This window comes from Chiroxiphia lanceolata, chromosome 2, assembly GCF_009829145.1.
Source record: "Chiroxiphia lanceolata isolate bChiLan1 chromosome 2, bChiLan1.pri, whole genome shotgun sequence".
Taxonomy (NCBI): domain Eukaryota; kingdom Metazoa; phylum Chordata; class Aves; order Passeriformes; family Pipridae; genus Chiroxiphia; species Chiroxiphia lanceolata.
Window position 1 is genome coordinate 90,640,639 of NC_045638.1, and position 24,147 is coordinate 90,664,785.

The 24,147-nt window shown below is 38.9% G+C and overlaps 1 protein-coding gene across 3 annotated transcripts in view; it reads left to right on the top strand.

The window, feature by feature from the left end:
- Positions 1-24,147, top strand: part of TSPAN9 (tetraspanin 9) — a 171,715-nt gene that overhangs the window by 76,640 nt on the left and 70,928 nt on the right. For 2 of the 3 annotated variants that reach the window (XM_032678236.1, XM_032678235.1), the window contains one exon: positions 974-1,053. In XM_032678236.1, the coding sequence (XP_032534127.1) occupies positions 991-1,053 (63 nt within the window). In that variant the 5' untranslated portion in view covers positions 974-990. Of the gene's footprint in view, positions 1-548; positions 1,054-24,147 lie in introns of those variants that run through there. The other variant, XM_032678234.1, reaches the window with a different exon arrangement.

Consider the following 24,147-nt stretch of genomic DNA (forward strand, 5'->3'; position numbering starts at 1 on the left):
ACTGGCCTGATGGAAAGCAGAGGGGAGGGGCGAGCAGGAGGGCGGATTTATTACTCGATAGTTAGGTCAGGGATTTCTGTGGGAAATGCCCAGTGGTTGCAGTTGCCGATGATTTCACGGCAACAGCAGTGAAACACAGAGTGCACTCTGGTAGCTGGTTACTGAATGAGACACTGCGAATGGGTGGAAAGAAAAAAGACAGCGTGTGAGAGAGAGTCAGAGAGACAGAGAGAGGGAAGCTGAGAGCAAGGAAAGTGCTCCGGCTCGAGGAGAGTCTCCCAGGTGTACTGCAGAAGCTTTTTGGAAATGGATGCAAGGACCATCTGCTGCCTATAGATTAGAGGGCTGTAGACTAGGAGTGCAGAGAAAGAGCTTATGGCTCTTTTGAATAAAAATCAAACTTCTGCATAACTGATTCATCAAGATAAATCATGAGTCTTTTCTTGCATTGGATATTAATGTATAAATCCATGCTTCAGATAGAGAGAGTACAGCCTACATTGCTATAAAAAATAAAACCAGCAGGAATGCAGTGAATAAATTCTGCAGTGATTATCTGATTTATGTACGAAGAAAAAGAGAAGCAAAACACAGACAGCTCTTATCGCACTGTGGCATTTGCAAGGCACTGCATTTAATGCTGAGAGATGCTATACATTAAATCTGACAACTGTGAAAAGAGAGATCATGGAGAAGTCAAGTAGTGAGGATTCTTCAATTCACCGGAGTCCATCTTTGGATAGCAAAGACTCAGATTTTGCTAAACCTTCTACCTCAGGGAGGCAATTTGGTCGAGGTTTTACTGCAGGAGCTTTCTATGGTACAACTGGATCACGCACACAGAGCCACACTGGGGTCGGAACCGGGACCGGCGTTGGGACTGGAACTGGCGTAAAAAGTGACAAATACAGTGCACCCAAAGGCAGCAAATACGTGGTCTTTTACCTGGATCTATCCTTTGTTTTCCTTTTAGAATTTAAGAAGTGCAACATGGCAAGAGGCTGCCTGTGTTGTTTGAAATACATGATGTTCCTTTTCAATTTAATATTTTGGGTGAGTACTGCCTTTTCAGTTGCCTTCATCTGTTAGTGTATCCTGTACTGCTGCATTATGTGTATGGTGCATCTTTGAAGCAGTACAGTAAGTTCCCTCCTCCCCTCCCTCTCTCTCATACCTGCTTGGAATATTTTCAGTGTTAAACTTGTGTCTATTGGGAAAATGCACATGCTTTCTATATCTTTATTGCTACCTGGTTACTGTAGTTGACTTCTAATCACTCAGACTTGCCGTTCTAATGTGTTTTGAACTGGGTTATCTAAGAAAGGGCAAAATTGTTGCCCTTTAAGGAAGAGCAGAATAATCGTAGCATTAAAATCCTGCAGTGGCTGGATTTTTGCATTCTGTTGTAATGCCTTGTGTTGCAAAAAGCTGCAGGTTAATTTTTGAAGTACATTTTCATTGTCACCATAAATCTCATTTGCTTTTTGTAAACTTCATTTGACAAACTTCTTTTTCATTTGAAGGAAGTTCTGTTCCATTTCTCCAATTAAAACCAGTAAATTGTGTATGTTCTAACCTCTTAAGAAATGTGAAATGCCTCAAATGGTGAAATAATCTGGATTCAGTTTCAGCTGCAGTTGTACACATTGGTGTGTGAAGTTAGAGACTTGCATTTGCTTCTCAGGGATCAAAATTGGTTTTCCTCCATCAGCCAAGAGGCACGAGGAGTTGTAACAATGAATGCCTCAGCAAACAAGTTAAATCTTAATGGCTACTTTGAGCAAAGTATTGTCATGTACAAGAGAGGGAGGAAAAGTTAAATCATCTAGCAGCTAGGCATCCTTCAGTACAGTATTTTTAAGGAAATCACAGGCTAATTGAAATACTGAGTATGCATGAATATAACCCAGTATGAAACTGTTTGCTTAGTTTGAAAGCAAAGGTCACTGCTTTCTTGATGGTTACAAAGCCTGGGCATGTGAACAAAGTCATTCATGGTTGTGATCCAGAAATATACAGTAAGCTTCACAAATAAATAAAAACACTGTCCCTGGATTTATTTTGGAAAAAGGGGCATTAGCAGTCTGATTCAGATAGCTACCTCTGGTGTATAGATATAATTGTTCAAATTAGGAATCTTACTAGCAGGTCCTGTGTTTATCTTGACCCACTTACTGAAATAACCTTTAAGAGCAAGAGTGAATGGGAGATTTGGTACAGTGTTGAACCGCTCATGCAACAGTGAGCTTTTATCAGTAATAGACTGGATGCTACAATTACTGAACTAGTGGACATCTTACTGAAATAGAAAGATAGAACTGATCACTGAAGAACATCTGATCAAAGTTCACTTATGATTTTCAATTTTTTTTTTCTTTTTCTGTACACAAACCCTACTAGAAAGTTGCCTTAACTATTTTTGGAATAAATAATTTTAAACATACCAGATTTATATCAAACTGGCTATTTGACCCAATGCTGCATTATTTTGACACCTTGGAAGTGTTTTTTTTTCATATCTATATGTGGTGACTAGTTTTGGAAAAGCTTTTTTCTTATCATTACTCATGTCCTCTGTGATCAGCCATTTAGGTGTCTTTCACCCCTCACCTCCCTAGATGCAACATCTTTCTTTGATTTTACCTTCTTCCCAAGCAGCAATTTTCTTGACTCTGCATCAGACCTTTAGAGTCCATTTTTATCATTCCTTGAACTCATAAAAATATTTCAGACTTCAACTGTGTGCTCATCTCTGTCTGCTCAGCTCCCACTGGACTTTTATACAAACACATTGCTTTGTAGGTTAAAACTAACCTACCATCTGGAGCAGTTCTCTAGTGTCCTGTGCTTCTTCAGTTCTTACTCTTACCTCTTAATCCCCTTCACACTCTCATCACCATGTCTTTTGTTGTGAAGCTTGTATCACTTTTCTCTCTGTTATTGAACTTTGTCACCACATTCTAAAAATGCTTTTTTGTATGAACCGTGCTATACAGAATGAAAATGATACTCTGGCGTGGTAAATCTGAGAGATTATAAAAAAATGCTAAATGCAAGATGTCAGGTACTTTTCAAAGTAGTTTACAACAGAAATTTGATCCTCTGTCCTGGTTTAAATTGTTCAAAAGTGCCCCTTTCTTCAGTGTAGCTGGCTTATACTCAATTTTGCAAGCCAGAATGATGTTACCATGCATCCTTCCAGTCTTGCTATATTCTTACTTCTGTTTAACTGGGCTGTTTTATTGTTTTGAGAAATTCAAATTAATAATATTATCATCTTCTTTTACTCATGGAAATGCAAGCTAGAATGAAGCATACTACAGGCAGGTGTTCTGTACTTTACCACATCTGGCTTCATACCTGGAATCTACATTAGTTCTACTATGCCTATCTGACAGGTTTTGAATGTTTGGCTCTGCACGTTCTCCCTGCTGATGCTGTGCACGTGCAGTATCTCTCACTCCTGTCCTGTACTCTCCTGCTGGTCCAGCTCTGGACTCCCCACACACCCGTGCCAGTGCCCTTTGCTCCTACTCTGCCCTGAAGCACTCCCTGCTGTTTCAGTCCTGTCTTTCTTAACCTTTTTTTTCCATTTCCAGGTTTGCCCATTCTTTTGCTTCCTTCTGAATTTCTGTTAAGAAACCCAGGTCCAAAAACATGAAGTTGTGGCCTGCTCTTGAGCAGTGACTACCTTTTGTACTGCAAGGTGATTTCTTTTTAGAAAGAGAAGACTCATTTTTAAATATGAAATTTTCTGAGCTGTAATGTAAAGCAGAATGAGACTCCTGGTCTTCAGAGGTGAGGAGACCACTTCCACACTGTTATCTTCTGGTAAAGGCAAGAAGCAGTTTGTTTTGGTCTCTTTTAAATACAGGAACTGGTTTAGGCAACTGGAAACAGAGGTGGGAAAACTGTGTTTCAGGGAGTCTTTAAACAGGTGCCAGTCCAGCAGCTGTACAGCTGCAATAGGCAATCCAGCAGAGCAGCTTGGTTACCACAAAGCTGCATTGTTCTGAGCCTGCAGAAGCAGAAAGCTTGACTCATAGGAAGTGTTGTTCTGCCATAGTAAAATGGTTGTGAGATGCTTCCTCTGGAAATGAAAACAGGAGGTGTCCTTTGGCATCCCAGAATGCTGGGCACTGTTGTCTTGAATGATTCTTAGTGTTGGCTCAAAGGAGTATGTTCTTCTCTAGGAAAAGAGGAACCTTTTTCCATTTTTTACTTCTTGACACAGAGAAAGAGACTGGGACCTAATCTGTTCCTCATGGGCCAATGAGCTGTGCTACTCGTTCAGCCTTGCAGCTAACTCATGTGTATCTGAAGACGTGAGTTATATATTAATATTATATATTACACATGGTATTTTATGTAGAATATGTTTTACATATTTTAATATATATTAATAGATATATATACACATGTATAGGTTTTAAGGTGATAGAGAAGTGCAGTGGTTAGTGGATTCTCTCTGCATTTTGAAGCCAACATACTGTTGCTGTGATAGCTACAGTCAAGGGTTGCCTTGTATTGCTTGTGCCCAGCAAAAATTCAGTGTTTGTAAATTAGACTACAAGATATAGCTTTTGAAAATTAGTAGCCTGTGTATTATTTAACCTGGAAGGATCACCTGTGAGTTGTGCAAACCAAATTTGTCTAAGTGGGGCCTAGCAGTAAGTTGGAACAGAAGGTGTTTCTCCACCATATTACCAAGAGCTTCAGGTATTTCTCTGTGTCCCTCTGATTCTCAACAGTTGTTCATGGCCATCTGGCATTGCTTTCTTTTAGAGATTAGGGGAGTCTGAGCTGAGGGTTAAGGAAGCTTATAGTATTTAATTGTGTGGCTAGGATGATGATTTACACTGAATTCATCCTAAGTGCATAATATGTCTTGCAAAGGGACTGGACAACTACAAATGTTAAATGATTTAGTTTGCCTTCAAGAATATTTACGTGCAAACACATACAGAGATTGCAAAGTAGCCAGTATCACTCTGCAGAAGAAATAAAGTATTGATTTTTGCTTCTACAGATAGCAGCTAAATTGTCAAGAAAGGTTATTGCCAAATATAAACATTAGGGTATATGTCTTTCTATGGTAGATTTCACTTCTCTGTTATTAGAGAGAAGGATTACAATAATTATTTTCACCAAATGTGTTAGAAAATCTTACTGGTTATAAAATGGAAATTCTATAAAACATGAATTTTTAAAAGAAATTTTGCTCAGGAAATGAGAATTTTACAGGCTCTTAAAAGGGAAATTTTGAAGTGACTGCAATAAGATAAAAAATTCATTAGATAACTTCGCAAGGAGTCACTGGTCATGACTACATTTTGGGTTGTTCTATTAATTTAACTAAGGTTAATGAGTCCACGTACAGTAAAACATTCATAATACACATCTTGTTAGTTTTTAGCATTGCTTAATTTTAATATAAAATGCATTTTATTAGGGGGAATATGTGGCAAGATTATTAAATCTGATGTTCTGTGTTTCAATAAGAGCTAAGGAAAAGCTAACCATAGTCAAGAAAATCCTTAGTGGGGTTTATTTGTTAAAGTGCTTACTTTTAAACTACTAAAAAAATTCTGATAGGAATAATACCTGTGTATTAATATTATATTTATAAGCAGAACTTATAGGTTATCTAAGATACATGGAGTCAAATTTACAAATTCAGTAATTTAATACTCAGTTTCAAAGTAAATTTTGTTATAGGTTTGGAGCATTTTCCTTTCACTGAAACATAAGTCTAGAAGAGTGATGTCTAAAAATCTTTAGGCATCAAGAGGCAAAGTTGGGCTGGAAACTTGATGGTCCAGCAGTAGCAGCAAAAGTCAAATTTTTTGCTTATACTCTGTTATTACAATAATGGATACTATTGCTCCTGAAGAATATTTTGCTGCATTAATTGTTTGTCTAATTTAATCTTATAGTAGGAGTAATTAATATTTTTTCCTGTAGAGTAAAAACAATTTTTTGTGTTTATCAATGAGCATAAGGACAGTAGTACAGCAGCCATGCAGGTCACTTTTACTAAAGGCTCAGATCAGACTAAAAGAGAGGGAGCATGTCCATTCTCTGGATCTTGCTGCTGTCAAAGCTATTGGTACTGTAAAGCAGCTAACAATTTTAGAATGGTTTACATAAAATAATCCATACTTATTTATGCCAAACTGGAATAAATACTATAGTGCACTGTTTAGTTTGAAGTACAAAGCTTTAATGCCTAATTGAACCTGTTGGACAGACAGTTAAATCATGTGAACAGACTTTGTCCTTACACATAACTGAAAATTAATCTCTGAGGTTTAAAAGGGGTGGACAGTTTGTCCCTTAAATGGGAATAAAATTGCTAACTACAGACAGCGTAGAAAAGGAAACACGTTAAATTTCTTTCTCTTTTGTTGTCCTCCCAGTGATATTCCCCATTTTCTGACACAGGGGATAACGACAAGGGGAGACAGTAGGTGGCCCTGGAATGCTTGTCTCTTGACATAATAGCAATATTTATTTCTGTCGTATTTTGACTCTAATGACATAAGTGCAGTGACAGTTGCTGTACAATCCTGTGAAAGTAAGACTATTCAAAAACAACCAACAAACCAAAACCAAATAATAAATGCTAAACGAACAACCCCTTCCACCCCAACCCCAAAAAAAAACAACCAAAAAAACCCCCCAAAAAACCCAAAAGAAACCAACAAGACAGTAAATTCTGGAAAAACTATGTTTTCAATGACATTAGCAGGAGAATACTTTTTTTTTCAGTAGAGGCTTGAGAAGCTGTGAAAAGATCCCAGCTATTAGTTTTTAGCTTCCCCTGCAAATGGTATAGCACTGTTGGGGTCCCTATGGAAATGTGCACCTCAGTGGGGGAGAACTATTAGATAAATGTTTTAGCATGACAATATTTTGGCTGGGAGAAAAAGGAAAGGTAATATTGAGTTCAACACTGTGGTGTCTTAATGAATATGATGTAAATGAAGTCCATTTGTAACCGGCGTTATGACATTATAGAATAATATTCAAGCATTATTGGAGACCTGAGACTAGGTTTAATTTTAAATAGTTAGGTTTGCTTGAGAGCTGAGTAAGACTGGTTAATCCAGGTGGAGAGGGCCCCATAACTTGTTTTAGGGTATAAGCTGTTTCAACTTGATAGGGAAGACATAAGAAATGGCATTTTTTGCAGTGGTCCTCTACTAACTACTCTTTGCTAGCACCATATTTTATTCAGGTTGTTTTTAGGTGTATGGAGTTTTTAAAATTATTTTTTGTTTTCTTTCAGCATGGAAGTGTTTTTACTCTAGCTGTAGGTGCATGTGAGGGCCATTTGTGTCTGTTATTTTGAATAAACAATGAGTTGATTCATCACTCAAGCGGACTTGTTGTGTACAACTGTTATAATGTAGCTTGCTGGATAGTTTGTTCATTTGTACAAGAGGAGGTTTATGGTCATTAAAAGTGAGAAGTGGAGTAAGAATTTCAAATTGGAAAACAAATAACAAATTACCCCCTCCAGTCCTCCCTGCCCCCCCCCCCCTCGTAATCCCAGAGTTAAATCTTTCTTTAAGTGTATGACTCAGGTTGTGTTCCTCATATCCTTTATCTGCATGACCTTAAGAAAATTTCTTCAGCCTTCTGTGTCTCAATTCCCCTAACTTTAAAAACAACGATATATCAACTTTTATAAAGCAATGGTTATAAAAATGGGATACAGTTATTGTTAACTTTGAATAAGCCTAATAACTGTGATATTTCCTGCTTACTTGTGGATTTTTAGACCCATTTCAGTAAGCTGCTTGGTTGGGCCTTGGTTAGTATGTTCCCTTTTTTGTCTGTTCCTGCTACCCATGAGGGAAGTAGGACTGCAAGAGGCCCATCCAAGGGGGTATAATCTTTCTCATGTGAGTAGTGGATGAGCTTGTAACTCCATTATCTGGCTGTCCAAGGAGGCATCTAATTTGTTTATTTAAACACTGCTGACACAGAGCAAGATCTAGGTAGAAAAGATGGTAGGATGCATTCCAATTTGTGGAAAGTAAAGTCTCGCTTATTGGGGTTTTTCTGTACACAAAGTTAGGATGTTCCTAATGGGCCTCCAAGTCACCACAGATACTGTAGTATACTATAGCTCCTCTGTGTTTATAATTTGTGAAATTACCAACCTTTCAGCAACTTACTAAAACTGTGAATAAAAGGAAGAATTCTGCTGGATATCTTGGGCTTTGCTTCAAATATCTTGCAGAAATAAATAAACCACACTTTCCAAACAAAGTGAAGGAACCTAATATGGCTAAAGGTGTGTTATTAGACAGTGAATGTTTGCTGAACTTGTTGGAAGCTTGTCACGTAAAACTTAATCATTTTAATACCACTTTATAGAAATGACTGCAGACACTGAACGGAATGCAATTTCAGAACTTTCTGAAACAAATTAGCTTTAAATCAACTTAGATCTCCACTCAGCTCAGTCCCTTGCTGCTTAGGAGCAACTTAAATTGCTGAATTTATTCAGCAGAGATAATTGAACTTCCAGTTGTTTGGAAATTTGACTGGAATGATTGTTCTTTCCTGCTGCTTTTATTGAGCTGAGCTGAAGTTCACATGGCTATCCAAACCTTTTTCACTTAACTACTGCATCCAGTGTAGCGAGGATTGTGAATATTCTTGGGACCTACTGCTAGTTTGAAATTTAAAAGTCATCTACAGCTCATCTTCAATAATGTCTCTCAAAACCTGGCACCTTGGCCAATAGCTTTGTCACTGCTCAGGTAATGTAGGTAGGGCTAGGTTTTCCACAGGGTTACAAAACATCCAGTCAATGTTTTTTGTTGTCCTTAATCAAGTTATAGCAAGTCCCTACAATCTTAGTAACCGATCTGAGCCCATCTTTAGGTGTTTAGTTTTGCAGTTAACATGTTGGTTCTCATCTCTTACTCAGAACCTCTGTGCTGTCTGGTAACAAAGCTGATGGTTACCCCTTGGAAAGCAATGCTTTCCTGGGAAAGGGACGGAAACTGAAGCACAGGAAGACTAGTTTGCCATTTCTGTTATTTCTTTCTTTGCCTTCTTATGTTTGCTGTGTTTTTTTTTGTTAAATGCAGGAAATGAGAATTAACTTTTCAGAATTGAAAGAATTAATACTGTTTGAAAATACTGCTTCTGTTTTAGTGGGGACGGAATTCTGTCCTCATGGACTCCTGAATTCCTTGGTACTCCTGTCTTCTGACTCTCCTGAATGAAAACCCCTTGTCCTGTTTCTAATCAATGCACCAGGGACATGTAATTTTGAAAACAGCTTAACCTAGTGTCTTTATGTCTTTCTTCTCATATAATACTGGCAAGTCATGAAGCATCAGAGTTTGAATTTGTATCTTTTTTATTTCTTTTGTGGATTTCCCCATACTTCTGTTTTATGTGCATTCTGGTACAATTTCTGCTGCTGTAGGTACAAATTATAGGTCTGCAGTAGGAAATGATCACATTGCTGTTGATTCTTAAAAGTGTATGACACATATTGAGTGTTGCTGCAAGGAATTGAAACCAGCAGAAACTGGTATGCTAATCATTTGTTATAGAATTATTAATTTCTAACACTGTATTATGTTGTGACTGATAAATATTTATTTTTTTACTAGAATAAGTGGTATTTAATGTTTTTTAATCTTTTTTTATGATGAAGAAGACTGAAACAAGACAATAATGGGCTATGGATGAAGACAAGATTATGAACAGATGACTATAAGCTGTAGGGGTTCATCAGCTTAGCAAATTACTAGTCATTAACAGAGATGCATTAGTTGCTTGTGTGCATGTTTCTACCACGTTGCAAATGTGATGCAAAGCATATTAACTTAAACCACACAGTTTACTCTGCAAATAATGTATATAATGGTTAACAGTGGAAGCAGAAGGGCTACTTCTGAGTCAGAGGTTTGTTCTTTTAGGCTTTTTAATTGATGTATTAAGCCCACATAGTTTTAAATGGTGCTGCTGAATACTTATATTTTGTTGGTTAGCTGTGTCACTGCTGAGTAGCATGGATTTTTCACAAGTCTCCTTTCTTCCTCTGTATTGTCTTGGAGAGTTTCCAGCTAGTTCTGATCTTACGCAGGTAAGAGAGATGTCTGTCAACAGATTGTAATTCAGAAATGTAAATATCTCATTTTGTCTCATTTCATAGTAGTTTTAAACTCAATTGGTGGTTAAGAATCTTACTGTCCTTTACTTATGTACCCACTCCTCACATTTTCCACTTCATCTAGCTATTGCTGCATTCCAAAGTTTGCCTTTTCTTCTGCAGTGTCCTCTGGATGCAGAGACACAGTTAAACTAGAAAAAATAAACTTCATGTTCTCAATTGCTCTTTCCTTAGAGTTTTGATTGCCCTGTCTTCTCTATTTTCACTGCTTTAAGGAATTGATATTACATCTGTTGCCATAATCCTGGAGTGCCTTAGGACCACTTAATGAATTTATCCTCTTGACACTCTGTAAGTATAGGCAGTGCTTTTATCCTCATGATACAGATGGAAGGCTGAGACACCAAAACAAAGAGAACGTCTGCTTTGGAGCACAGGGTAGAGGACTGAGAGCTATTAGAGACCAGAACTAGCAAGTTTCATAGTTTAATCCCAGCCAACAACTAAGTACCACACAGCCACTTGCTCATTTCATCATCCCCCCCCACCGCAGTGGGATGGGAAGGAGAATCAGGAGAAAGGTAAGTGTGTTGGGATAAAAGCAGTTTAATAATAGAAATAAAATACAATAATAACAATAACAAAATAATGATAATTGTAAGGCAAACTGAGACAACAGAGATAAACAAAACCCAAAAACTCCCAAGTGATACAGGGTACAATTGCTCACCACCCACTGACCAATGGCCAGCACATCCCTGAGCAGCAATCAACAGCTCCTGGCTGAATCCCCACAGTTTATATACTGAGAATGATATTCTATGGTGTGGAATATCCCTTTGGCTCGTTCGGGTCAGCTGTCCTGCCCATGCTCCCTCCCAGCTTCTTCTGCACCTCCTTGCTGACAGAGCATGAGACACTGAAGAGTCCTTGACTCAGGGTAAGCACTGCTCAGCAACAAGTGAGGCACTGGAACAGGTTGCTCAGAGAAGTTGTGGGCTCCCTATCCCTAGAGGTGTTCAAAGCCTGGATGGGCTGACGGGGTTTTGAGCAACCTGGTGTAGTGGAAGGTTCCCTGCCCATGGCAGGGTGGTTGGAACTAGGTTATCTTTCAGGACCCTTCTAATCCAAGCCATTCTATGTTCTGCATTATCAACATTATTTTCACACTAAATCCAAAACACAGCACTGTACCAGCTACTAGGAAGAAAATTAACTCTATCCCAGCCAAAACCAGGACAGAAGTGCATGTGCAGCAGACTTCAGCACAGAGAGGCTTGTGTTGACTTCTGCATGGCAGTGCCCATGAGCTCAGAAATCCTGCTGATCACTTATCTTGAGCTCGGGTGTCTTTGGAGCAGTCTTCCCTGCACTTTCGTTTCCAGATTAGCTTGGGCAGAGACAGCTTAAATCTGTCTATATCCATAGTGTAGATGTGTCCTATTAAGAGACTTGTACAAAGTTAAACTGAAATTGAATCTGGATCTCTGAAGTCCCTGGTAAGTGTCTTAAGCAACAGACCATCTGTTACACTCCATGCCTTGTGAGAGACTTCAGAGGCAATTACATACTTGTATGGCATTGTCTTGTCCACAGACACAAAACTCCTATCAGATTTAGGAGTTACCATCCTTTTATTTGGCTGTGTACTCCAGAGGTCTAGCATCATGTCACTGACACCTAGAAGAGTGGAAGTTTTTTCATGACACAACACAAATCCTAAACCTCTCCACAACCTACGAAGTGTCACTAAGTAAACTGAAGTTCTCTTCTTGAGATTGTCGTGCAGCAGATGACAGTCAAGGTGAAGAGGGATATCTGTCTTTATGATGCATGTTGTAATATTTTTTTTATGACTCCAAACCAACAAATAATGTATATTCCATAATTAATAAACAAATAAGCCAACATAGGATTTAACAGTTACTGAAAGTAATAAGAAGACAAAGTTACCTGTTGCATGGCTGGTAGTAACAATTCTTCCTACTTTCCATAGCCTCTCAAGCCATATGTTTGTCTTTTACTGTCTGAGCAATGTTTGCCCTAACAGCTTTTTCAGCATGTGGAATTTAAAAAGAACTCTCGGGTGGGATCTTTTTTTCCACTTTCAGCGTCTGGGAGGATGTTGGGATATCTTTCAGTGTAACAGTGGTTTTGTGTCTTATGGGATGTAGTTTAAAATGCGGATAGACAGAGTTACATTTGCTCCCGTTTTGTTATTTTGTGTTTGTTTAGGCTCTTTTTTAGATGTTATCTAGCCTCTTCATAGAAGTGGCCTGTGGAGGTGGCTATGATGTATGATGACCTTAGTGTGATTGAGTTATCTATTACTTTGGCAGGTTAGAATCCCATTTTCTTTGGAAATTTAAGTCTGTCTTTCTGCCATTAGGTAGAAGTGGAAGCTGACACTGTTGCTGGATTTTATTCTTGTTTTGTTTCTTAGCCTGTTCTTCCATTTATGACTTAATTGAAATAAATAATTGTCGTGATTTATGATTTACTAGATGTTAGTGGTAAGATGTACCTTACTAGTGATAAGGTTTCTATCATTTTGTTTTCAGTATTTAAATTCATGATCCCACTAAACTGTAGTGGGGTTACAAGGTAATACTACAGTTAACAGCACAGTGTTTGACTTCCGGTATTTTGATTTATCTCTCATTCATGAGACTCAAATGCAAAACTGGATATATTGGATCAGACCAAAAGTTTGTATACTCTGTCTTTCAAAGTAGATGGTAAAGAATGCTTAATAGACACTAAAGGAATTGAACAAATTCATGGAGCTACTTTTGATCATTAATCCAAAATTCTCTGGAAGTAAGTTCACTTGTTTCTGTGAAACAGAATTAAGTATTCTGTGAAAGGGCACTTCCTTTCAAGCCTTCTTGAATAGATGCTGACAGTTATTCTGAAAAACACTGAACCCTCCTCCTTTTGACTCGTCATTATTGGTTTTGGGGTTTTTTATTTTATTGATGGAATGGGAAGAAAAATCAGAGAAATTCTAATTTAAAATGTGTTTACTGAAAAAGCAATATTTAGCAATGCTTAGCATAGCATATGTTTAGATCAGAGAATCATAGAAAAATTCGAGGTTGGTAGGAACCTCTAGAGAACATCTGGTCCAACCTTCTGTTGAAGGGAAATCCTTAGATTGTGTTACCCAAGGCCCTGTCAAGCTCAGCACTGAGTATTTTTAGGAAGTGAGATTCTACTCTTGGTAATCCAATGTTTAATTGTTTTCAGTTCATTCAGTTTGTTCTCAGTTTTCCTTATAGCCACACCAAAAATCATTTTTTGTCTTGGTGGAACTGTGTAGAATGGTCTTCAATTTCTTGAGCTGGGATGACCAAACCTGGATGAAGTAGTCAGAGCATGGTCTAACAAGTGCTGAGTAGACTGGAATAATCACATCTCCTGATCTGCAGGATATAGTCTTGCTGGTGCTGCCTGAGGCTGTATTTATGTGTTTACACTAATGTTTATGTTGTTCTGTGGTGTAGCTTTTAACACCAAGTTTAGAGCAGCAGCATTTCATATAGAGTTCACTGAGATGGAGAAGCTCTGTTATGAGGAGAGAAATGTTTTCTTCCTCACTCCTGAGTATGTACACTCATATTACCTTGCTGAAACTAAACACTTTCAACCTTTTGTTGTTTCTCCCTCCCAAAAGTGGGTCTGACTGCCTTCCCTCCCAGCCTCCCCTGAAGTACACTTCAGCTAAACCACTTCTACTTGTTTGAGCCATTCAGCAGGTTTTGTAGCCCGTCCTGCAGCTCTGTCACTGTTAGTCATACTCAGTTTTAAACTCTGTCCAGCGCAAGTGCTGACAAGAACAGAAACATTGATCTTATCACTCCCTCATCCAGGTAGTTGCAGCATGTGATTGTGTTTTCTGGTATGGTATATTGATTTTATGCATTGCTATACGTGTTACATGGCTTCACAGTATTGTTGGACCTGCTGACTGTTTTTTTTGTTCCACATTTCAGGTCTGATTAGGGCTCCTGAAGTCCACCTAGTGCTTTTTTCTCTCTAATATTTATTCCCATTAACATAGTATATATCTCAGAATATTGCAATTTTAGTAGTTCATGGTTTTTACCAGCAGGGCTGGGAGTGGGGCAGGTTAATGGTTGTGGGGTTTTATTTAGGTTGGGAGTTTTTTTTTAAAGAAAAAGCAAATTTTTGTGTGTGTGTATTCTTATGTATGACATTATTTTAAATGATACTTTATATTTTAGACTTACATTGAGGGAGGCTGGGAAACAGCTAAACCTTGAAAACAATTTGCCTGTATGAAAATAGTCTGTAGAAACAGTGGTTTTTTAAAAATGTTTCACTGAAGTGCAGACTGCATGACAACTCTGTTTCCCAACAGTGTATCTGTTCTGACATGTGTCCTAGTTTTAGACCTTCTCTAAGTTCATGAATGTGTTTTCTTCAGAGGACTATATTAAAGCCCAACAGTATTTCTTTCAGGACACTTCATCTTGCTTGTCCTCACAGAACTAGCTGGGATCAAGTATGTTTCCACAACACACACAGTTCTGGAACGTCCAAGAATGCAGGTTTCTCACTTAAAAGCTTCTGCAGCTGTGTGTGAGCAGTAATAAATGGTTGACACAAGCCCCTGGGGACAGCTTTAAATGGGTGAACTGTTCCCTGTTTCAGCAGTCTCAGGGATTTTTTTCCCCACTGGTTGGATTCTATGTTATGAGCCTGACCCAATCCTTAGTGACAGCTTGTCGGGCTGATTAATGTAGACTCCAGAGAATAGCTCTTTGCTCTCTGATTGATTCATTTTACCAATAGAACTCACATTCCTGTAGTGTGAATAATAAACAAGTGATTTAATGAGTACTCCCCAACCTATTCCAAATGGGATATACTGGTTGAAGCAGTGCATGCTTTTGGAAAGCTGAAATGCTTGCTGTATGTTACATGCTGAAGACCCACTGAATTATATACTTCTCCCATAAATCCAAATTAGAAAGTTATGGATTAATTTCCTTCTGTGCCATACCATCAGACACATTGTCAGAAATGTCACTGATATTTAAATTGTTACTTCCTTCTAATTTATCTGGTTCTTAACCACTCATTTTTTTTCCTCTCTGCTTCCCACCATGAAATGTATTTCTCATTACACTATTGTATCTTTGCAGCATTCTGTATTTTTTACCTCAAATGGCGACATGCAAAAAGTAGGAAAAAATTAGTTCTTCCTTGAGACCGTCCTTACCTCCAACATCCTTGATGTTGGTACTTTTTGGTAGTGTCCCACCTTGTTCTATGGTTCTGTGTATAACTCTTTATAGGTATTGGCTTTCCCAGTTCCTGCATCATGGGAGACTCTCAGGAGCAAGAAGGAACAGATAGCATTACAGCTATCTGTTTGTGTCTATTTGTTTGTGTCTGGATGGTTTCTGTTTCCTTATTATTCAAGAACTCTTACTACTGCAATTACAAGATCCTGCCTCTGAATCTACAAAGAATTCTCCAACAAACATATTAAAGGAAGATGTGCATAAAATTAATGTGAAAGGAAAAAACCAGCACTATTGTAATTCTATTTACTTATGGGCACATATACATAGAAGTATTTTTGTCTTTTAAATTCTTACTATGTGCTTCATAAAGAAATATGAGGGAAAATGGTAGGATAAAAGCACCCTTAGTTTCCTCCAGTCTATTCCCCCAGCCCCCTTCCTCCTTTCTTTCTTTTGCCAGAATCCACAGCACACCATCTGTTTCTGCCCAAAGTTTAGCTGTCCACCAACCGATCTGTTCTCCATGCCTAGCCTTGCTGGTACTAATGTCATACCTGCTCTTTTGTGATTCAAAATTTGAGTAACTGAATGAGGGGAAGCAAAGATCCTGACGAGGTTATGATCAGGTTTCTGAAGAATAACAGCTGCTGGCTTACTTGCTTTCTTTCCCAGCCTCCATCAGAGAAAGCTGAGAGGGTTCATTTGCACTTGTGTGAGGCACCGCTTTTATAATTCTGATAGCACTGCGCCTGCATGCACACAGTTCTCTGAGGTGACTTCAGATTTTTGAGTGAATAATTGAGAGATGTTTTTCTGTTTTCTGCTGAAAGAAGCTCAGCACCTTCTAAAGAACCTTCTTTCTGTCCTCAGCTCACTTGCAAAAGGTTCTAGAAGGTTTAATTACAATACTGCTTTAATGACAGTCTCTGGCCTAATTTTTTGCTTCATTGCAGATTGGGGGAGAGAGGGAGGCTTCTTCCTTCACTGTTTCTGCCCTGTAGTGTCTCCTGCTTCTGTCTGTTGTTCTGAGACCACAACCTGATGTGACATTCATTTCAGCAGTGGCTCTTTTTGCTGCAGTATCTGCGCAGATTTATGTCTGGTCATTGATGCGATGTATTTTATGGGTAGTCAGCTCAAGGTTTTCTATGTTATAGGATGTGCTGTGGGCAGGTTTAGCAAAGAAAAGGTTCAAACCCAATAGCATGAAGAGAAAAAACAGGCTTGTTGAATTATGTCTGCCTATGATTATATAGACTGTATAGATTTACGATCTGTCTTAGGGCTGAAATGAGCATGGCAGTGCTGAAACAGAAGGCAGTGTAAAGATTCAGGAACATATGCTTGAAAGGAAAAATCTTGGGAGCACAGAGTTTGTCACAGAGGCATGACAGTGTCATCACTGTGCTGGATGGACCCTAATTTTTTGTTTTTCTGAAGGATTAGGTAGTATTTATAGTGTCTGTTCTGCTTAATTCAGGTGTCCCATTATTTTAATCTAAAAACGGTCAAGAAACAGTGATAGCATGACATTACATATGATCAAGTTCGAGATTGTTCTGATGATAAGTCACAGCTCAGCTCCTTGAGACTAAGCAGAGGTAGCCTTTTGCCTGGCACGCCAGGAAGGAGGAAGAAGAGTTTGCAAATACTTTTGGTTCTCCAGGGTGTAACAGTGGGCGTTGGAGAAAGACTGAGTACTCTTGGTCATGAATATGCCTTCCTTGAATTGGTTTTGAGTTCTTGAAAATAGTCAAGCCCATTAAAAATGCCTTTTCTAATAGACTATCATTTTCAGTAAAGTTTTTATTTTGTAACACTTTTGCAAGCTCTTGGAAAATCAAACCTTGTTCTGTAATCCTATCTAAAATCCATTTTTAGAAAATTATAGCTGAGCCATCAGTTGCAGAAAAACCCAGCAAAATAAGCAACCGAAAACCCCACTAAACCAATAACTTCCAGTGAAGTCCTGAACTCAAACATTCATAATCAAAAGTAGGATTTTTGAAAGCTTTCATCACTGACTGGGCTTTGCTGCTGCTGGAGTCAGCTCTCTTAGAGAAGAATGCGTTGATGGCCAGTTTTCAAGCTCCCAAATGCCTGGTACTCTATTCAGTCACTAGCCAGATGCTAGTGCCTGAGGATTTGTTAAGCTTGCTCTCAACAGCTTGTGACAGAGTTCTTTGTGTCATCAAAACTCCATTGTCTTTCCAGCTCTATGGACAGCAGTCATCTTGCATAATTATCTGTCTATGCTAAGATGTCTGCTATGGATGCTGTACCTGAGAGATTCCCCAAAAGCTCCCTTCATAGGTGACAGAGAGGCTATGGTTAAACTTGTTTTAAGGTAGATGCTGCAGATCTGACAGGTAAACATGATTACAAGAGCTTCTACAGTGTTACTTTGTAGATGGCTAAAGCAAAGTGAGATGGAGCTTAGCTTGAATATTCAGTTTAGCATTGTTGTGCGTGAGTAAAAACATTTGCAGACTCCTAGGGCACATTGACTTGTTTTAGCATTTTTTACTGCTTTGGCTTTTTTTTTTCTTTCTGTTTTTTTTTTTCTTTTCTTTTCTTTTCTGTGAAAAGAATTGTCTGTCATGCAGTGGGAGACTTAATTTAAAATGTCCTTGGCATTGAGCAAGAACTCCTACCTTGATTTAGTTACTCTTAAGTCACATGACTCCAAGTTATCTCTGTTTAAGGTATTAATTAGGAAGAGACTTCCAAAAGTTGTTTTCAAAGTCTAGTCATTCAAATATAGCAATGGAGATAGAAAATACATTTCAGCTGACAAATGACATGAGCTTTTATTTAACATGTCTCATTCAAAGGTACTGAATTGGGAAGACCTGCTTAAATGAATCCATTCTTCTACCTTCAAAATAGTGTGGTTTTGTAAAAGAGATTCCTGCTCATTTTGGACTGATATGCCCATGTGATCCCATGGCAAAAGTATAAAGAGCTCTGTTTATTCATGACTTCACGGGGACTTTCCACACTGAGTGCAAGCCAACAGCACAGGAACACTGCCATAACTACCACTGAACTGGAGCCTTGAGGCAATTTCTTAACAGAGCTTTCCTTTAATAGATTTGCTCACAAAAAATGGCTGGTGATGATGCCTTCCAAATAGGTTTGGCATACACTGGCAGAGCATGAAAGCATGAAAACGCCTTATCTCTGCTGCAGATGAACGACCTTGTAGTTTTTTAATTTCCTAAGATAAAACGGGTGGTCAAAAGTGAGAAGAGCCCAAGGACCTGGCAGATACTGTGTTTGCTTTGTGGCTGCGTGCAATTAGCTTTTTACTGTTTCTTTTCATGAGCGTAACTCAAATAAATAAATAAAGTCAAGACACATGAGTGCTGTGAGCAGAATGGGACTTCAGACAAAGTTTATTAAAGAAGCCCTCCCGTTGAGTCACGAGGTACACTAAGGACCCTCTTGCTTTCTAAACTTCTTTTCAAAGGGGAGTCTAGGTACAGCTGGATCCAATCTTGGCCCCAGACTTTGTCAATGGTTTATGCCTAAAGGATTATATAGGTGCAGTTGAACCTTTATAGAACTTTATCCTGCAGTATTAAGGATGGCAGTCAAAAAAAAATATACACACATATATATATAAAATGAAGTATTTATTATAATTTATTATGATAATTATAATGATTAGACTGAAATATCTTAATCAGGATTATTTACTACACAGTATAGGTAACTATAACTAGTGCACTATTTTTTAAGCAATATTGAAGCAATTACACTGAAGCTAGCAAATTCAATTATTATGAAGAGATTGATGTTACTCACCCATACTGATGACTGTGGCCAAATCTCTTTCGCTCAACCTGGAGTAGTAACCTTGAGGGGCATCCCCACTCAAGGGAGAAATTTCCACATACACTCTGAGAAAGGGGTATGTTAGAAAACCCTACAGTTAGTAAGTGGGAATGGACTTTTATGGTATAAAGTGATTGACTGTCAGTCATATATATATCCAGGCCGGCTGTGCCAGCTCAGCATCTTTAGATAAGTTGTAAGGAGTATCCTTTTTGGTTCCTTTATCAGGTACTTTATCAGGTACTTTGTTCTTCCTCACAATGTTTAACTTTGGGGTTGGTGAGTCAGGCTGGTTTCAGCATTCTTCAACACCAAAGCCAGCATGACATCCCCTTTTCTATTCACCACTGATAGTTTTGCAAATAAAAAAGTTCCATCTGGCTTACCCCCACTCTAGGCAGAGCATCCTGCTACAATGAGAAACCTGATACTTTCCCTGTGCTAACTGTCCTGAAAGGGAAACTAAAAAAAAAATCCAAGATGAAGATAGGGACAAGGTGTGTTAAGACACCTTTCTTCTTAAAATTTCAAAGCCCTTTATTAAGGATTACAAGGTAGGCACCTGAGATACTGAGGGTTTGACTGTCTTAACACAGCCATGCAGGAGGACATGTTAGACCTGAGATCAGCACTGTGTACCTGTCTTCTAGTCAGGCCCCCTGTGTGCTATAGGTTGCCTCTCTGCTTTTTTCCACTTTTTGTTTTTTTGCTGTAGTTTTTAATGGCCTCAGAAGTAGTAAGTAGATGAGATGACATTTTATTAGCTGTGCTGCTTGTGTTCCAAGAGCTGTAGTAACACTTAATGCAGCCATTTGTATCTTATAGGTGTCCAGCTCTTCCAGCCCTGTGAGACATGAATTAAACTTCTCAGCAGTAGAATGCCACAGAGTACATATCTCATATTGAGGAGAGCTCTGGGGAAGGGGGTTTCTATGAGTAATTTGTGAGAGTGAGGTGACAACAGCTTCTTACAGGTCTGTTACGACCCACCCCAGAAAAAGGGAGGGGGATAACCCAGGTTTTTAATCAATAATTCCCTTGGGGTGGATTAGAGTGAAACGACACTGAATAATCGGTGTCTGAAAGCATATACTGGCAAGGTTTATTTTAACAATTCTGTATCAACAAGCATGCTAACAGTTTGGGTGTTGTCATAAAAAATGTAACATAAAGATAACTTTTTGGGGGGCAGAAACTGTTTAGGGGAGAGGAAAACTAGGATGAGAGTAAGGGAAAAGAGAAGCTGAGAGTACAAAAGAAATGGACATAGTCACCGCCCACGGGATCCAGCGATGCTTGAGAGTGATGGTCATGATTCGCAGGCGGTGGGGGAGAAGGAGAACTCCCAAATTCTCAAAGCATGCTTTTGCTGAGGGTATATGCAACTCCAGCCTCCTTGGGATGAGGAGTTGTTTGCCTTTTAGGGCTTAGCACTGGAGGGAGGGATGGGCCCGATTGGCCACCTGAGGTATCTTCTTGCCTTTTAGGGCTTAGCCCCTCTGAGGCAACTTCTTGCCTTTTTAGGGCTTAGTCCACCTGAGGCATCTTCTTGCCTTTTTAGGGCTTAGTCCACCTGAGGCATCTTCTTGCCTTTTTAGGGCTTAGTCCTGAGGGGTTGGGCTCAACTGTCCATCTGGGGTATCCTCTTGCATTTTTAGGGCAAAAAGTCAAAGCCTGCAAACTCCTGGAGTGCATAAATCATTAACTATTTCAGTCTCTGACAAGGTCCCTTTGCTTAGCTGCTGCATGAGGCTAACCTGGATATGTCGTCAGATAGGGCTGACCCGTGAGTGTTTCCTGCACTCCAAGCATTCAAGCCCTACATGGCTCAAATGCTGTAAGTTGGCCACCAGTGATGCATGTAGTCACATCTATTGATTTTGTTGACTGAGGTAACTTGGGGAGGTTTTAACTTCTTGTCCTTTTAGTGCTTCTTCAGCCCAGAAGCAGATCTGCATGTTTCACAGAAATAGTGGGTTTATTAAGTCAATGAGACCCTTCACAGCAGAACAGAATTTGCCTGTGAAAGTACTGCTGTGAATGAAAGAGTGACAGAAGAAAATAGCTCAGTTTGTTTCTAAAACCCAGGGCTGATACTTCAGGATTCGGAGTCAGCAGAAAAAAATAACATAAAACTGTATTTGATAACTGCAAACCTAACATGACTGATGCAGAAAAAATTGAGAAGTAATGTAACACTGGACCTCCCTATTGCTTTTTGACATTGACTTTTGGAAGTGAGCCATGCTCAATGCAAAACACTAGGGAGTATGAGTGGTTTAAATTTTTGATGCTCAGGACAGAAAATCTATTTGCTTGAAATGGAAAATAGAGCTCTCTGTAAGAGGGATTGTGTGTCATCACTGCCACATAAAATAATTTTGCCTTGATAATTACAATTTTCTATCTAGGAGTCAGACCTGGCACTAGAAAATATCTGCTTTTTACTGTCTTGCAGTCAGGTTTTTGCTAGACTCATGGGAAGGTTGAAGTAAGTGAAAAATTGATAGAGGAGCTGCAAAGACTAAAAAAAAAAACTGACTTAAACCCTGGTACATAGTATTTACCTGCCAGCCAAGAAATTTGTCCCAGGAGGATGCTTTAACTTGTATCGTTCTACCTGTCTATGTGACTCTGCTACTCCTCTTGGGACCCTGCAGGTAACTTTGAGTGGAGCACAGTGGGGCTCTACCCATGTTTCTATATGCAGAGGTACCATCTCAGGATGCCGCTCAGCAACTGAAGTTCTACTTGATGAGGTTATGAATTAAAAGACAGTAAAAGCTACTTCCAGCAGCTGAGTATTTGTGATCTGAAATGGGAAATGCTTCTCCATATATATTTACGGATGGTGAGCATTAGAGAGTGATTTATGAAAGAACTGAAAATTGAACCTGTGTCTCCAGAGGTTTGATTAAAGGTCTCGTTTGCAATACTGTTTTTCCTCCCCTTAGGCCTTTAGATGATGATGGTCTTTCTCAGGTGTTAGAGATTTTTTGAGTCAGTGATTCTACAGACACTTTCAATAGTCCACAATGTCTCCATTCTGCAGTGGCACTGCATCCAAAATGGTCTGTAGAGTTGGCGGGAAGGTAATGATTCTTGAAAAATATATGTCTGTTTTGGCCCTCTGGCTTTTCCAACTGGAGAGGAGGAGAGGAATTGCAGGAAGGGGGAAGCAGTAAATCTGTGCCTTTATAAAAAGCAGAGTCCTCTTAATGTATCTCTGGTTTGCAATTGTTGTGTTCCATAATTATTGTAGAGCAGTTGATTGTAAATATGTTGAGAGCTCAATGAGAAAAGTACTTGAACAGTGAAGGGAATATGAATCACAGTGAATCCTTACAGAAAACAGAGGAACTTCACATCTTGACCCCCCATGTCTTGACCCCCAAACTAGGGGTTCTCAATCTTGGTGAATGGTCTGTCTGACTGTCTCCTTGGGAATCTGCAATCCAAGCCCTCCACTCAACCCCAGTATAGAAATATAATGTATTTTTTATTTTCTTGGCCGCAGTTTATCATTTAACGAAGCACATACTCACCAGAAAAAGTGAGCCAGAGCTGTCGTGTTCTTGGAGGATGGCTAATGAGAATGTGGTTTTTAATTACAGTGGATCATTACATGTAAACTGACCATCTGTTAGAGGAGAGTACTTGTGAAGGAGAGAAAAAGGACGTAGTGTGTACCTTTCAGTGAGGATGCTGCTCACTGATAAACCAGTAAGAGATGTTAGCCAGGAGGATTTTGGAAGTTTCATCCTGTTGCTCTTGGTAACTTCCTTATAAAAGGAACTTTCCATTTGCATGTTTCCAAATAGTGGGAGTTGTCCAAGCTGACCAAAGTCCTCATGGTGAAGCCTGGCATTTTATTTAGCTCCTGCAGTCTTGCCACTTCAATGACCATTTTGCAATAGGTTCTTGCACATTGCTAATTGCACGCAGCCACAAAGCAAACACAGTATCTGCCAGGTCCTTGGGCTCTTCTCGCTTTTGTACCCCAGTTCTATCTTAGGAAATTAAAAAAATGCAAGGTCTTTCATCTGGTAGAGGACTTACCTTGCTTCTTTTACACTCCATGGGAGTGTAAAAGTGATGTCATAGGAAAGAAGTCTTTGGAAGCCATGAATTCTCAAAGCAAGTACACTGAGTTTTGTGCAATGAATTTCACAGATGATGTAACATGAGGCTGTCATGCACATGTGGCCTTGAAAAAGATAGTAATGCAGGAGTGATGGAAGGTAAAATTTAGCTTCATCTGTTGCCCTTCCTTACTGATGTAAAAGTATTCCTTTTAGAATGCTGACTCTTCATGCCCAGCATCATGCTACAATAGAAACTCTTCTTCAGTTCTTCAGCTGTTGTTAATGAACCCATACAGTTAGCCAGTTTCCTGAAAAGTCCATGACTATTCTCTGTCTTACGCTTCTTCGCTTTATCAAGCTATACATAAGGGTAAGTCATACTAAACTGATCTGTATCCTGGTTCATTTGCCTATTTTTTGCATTTAAATGCAGTTTTCTGTTGAATTTATTTCTTGGTGGCTAAGATTTTTTAAATGAATTATGTAAACTATTTTTTGATCAGATTAATAATGTGGTAGGAATCTATCATATTCCTGTTTGCTGAATGTCTTCAGCTATGCTCTTTGCTAACTCTAACTGGAACTTCTGTACCAAGACCTTTCTTGATCTATTTAGGGTCGATACCTGTTGATGCTTAAGAAAATTAAAGAAAATTTCTATGCATCTAAACAATTAAGCAGTGTTGTACTGTGGGGGAAAACAACTTTCCTTCATGACCCCTGATTTCAGTACTAACTGAAGCAAGAGATTTGACTGCTCATGTCTTAGGATGAAGAGCTGCCCATTAATGTAGTTTAT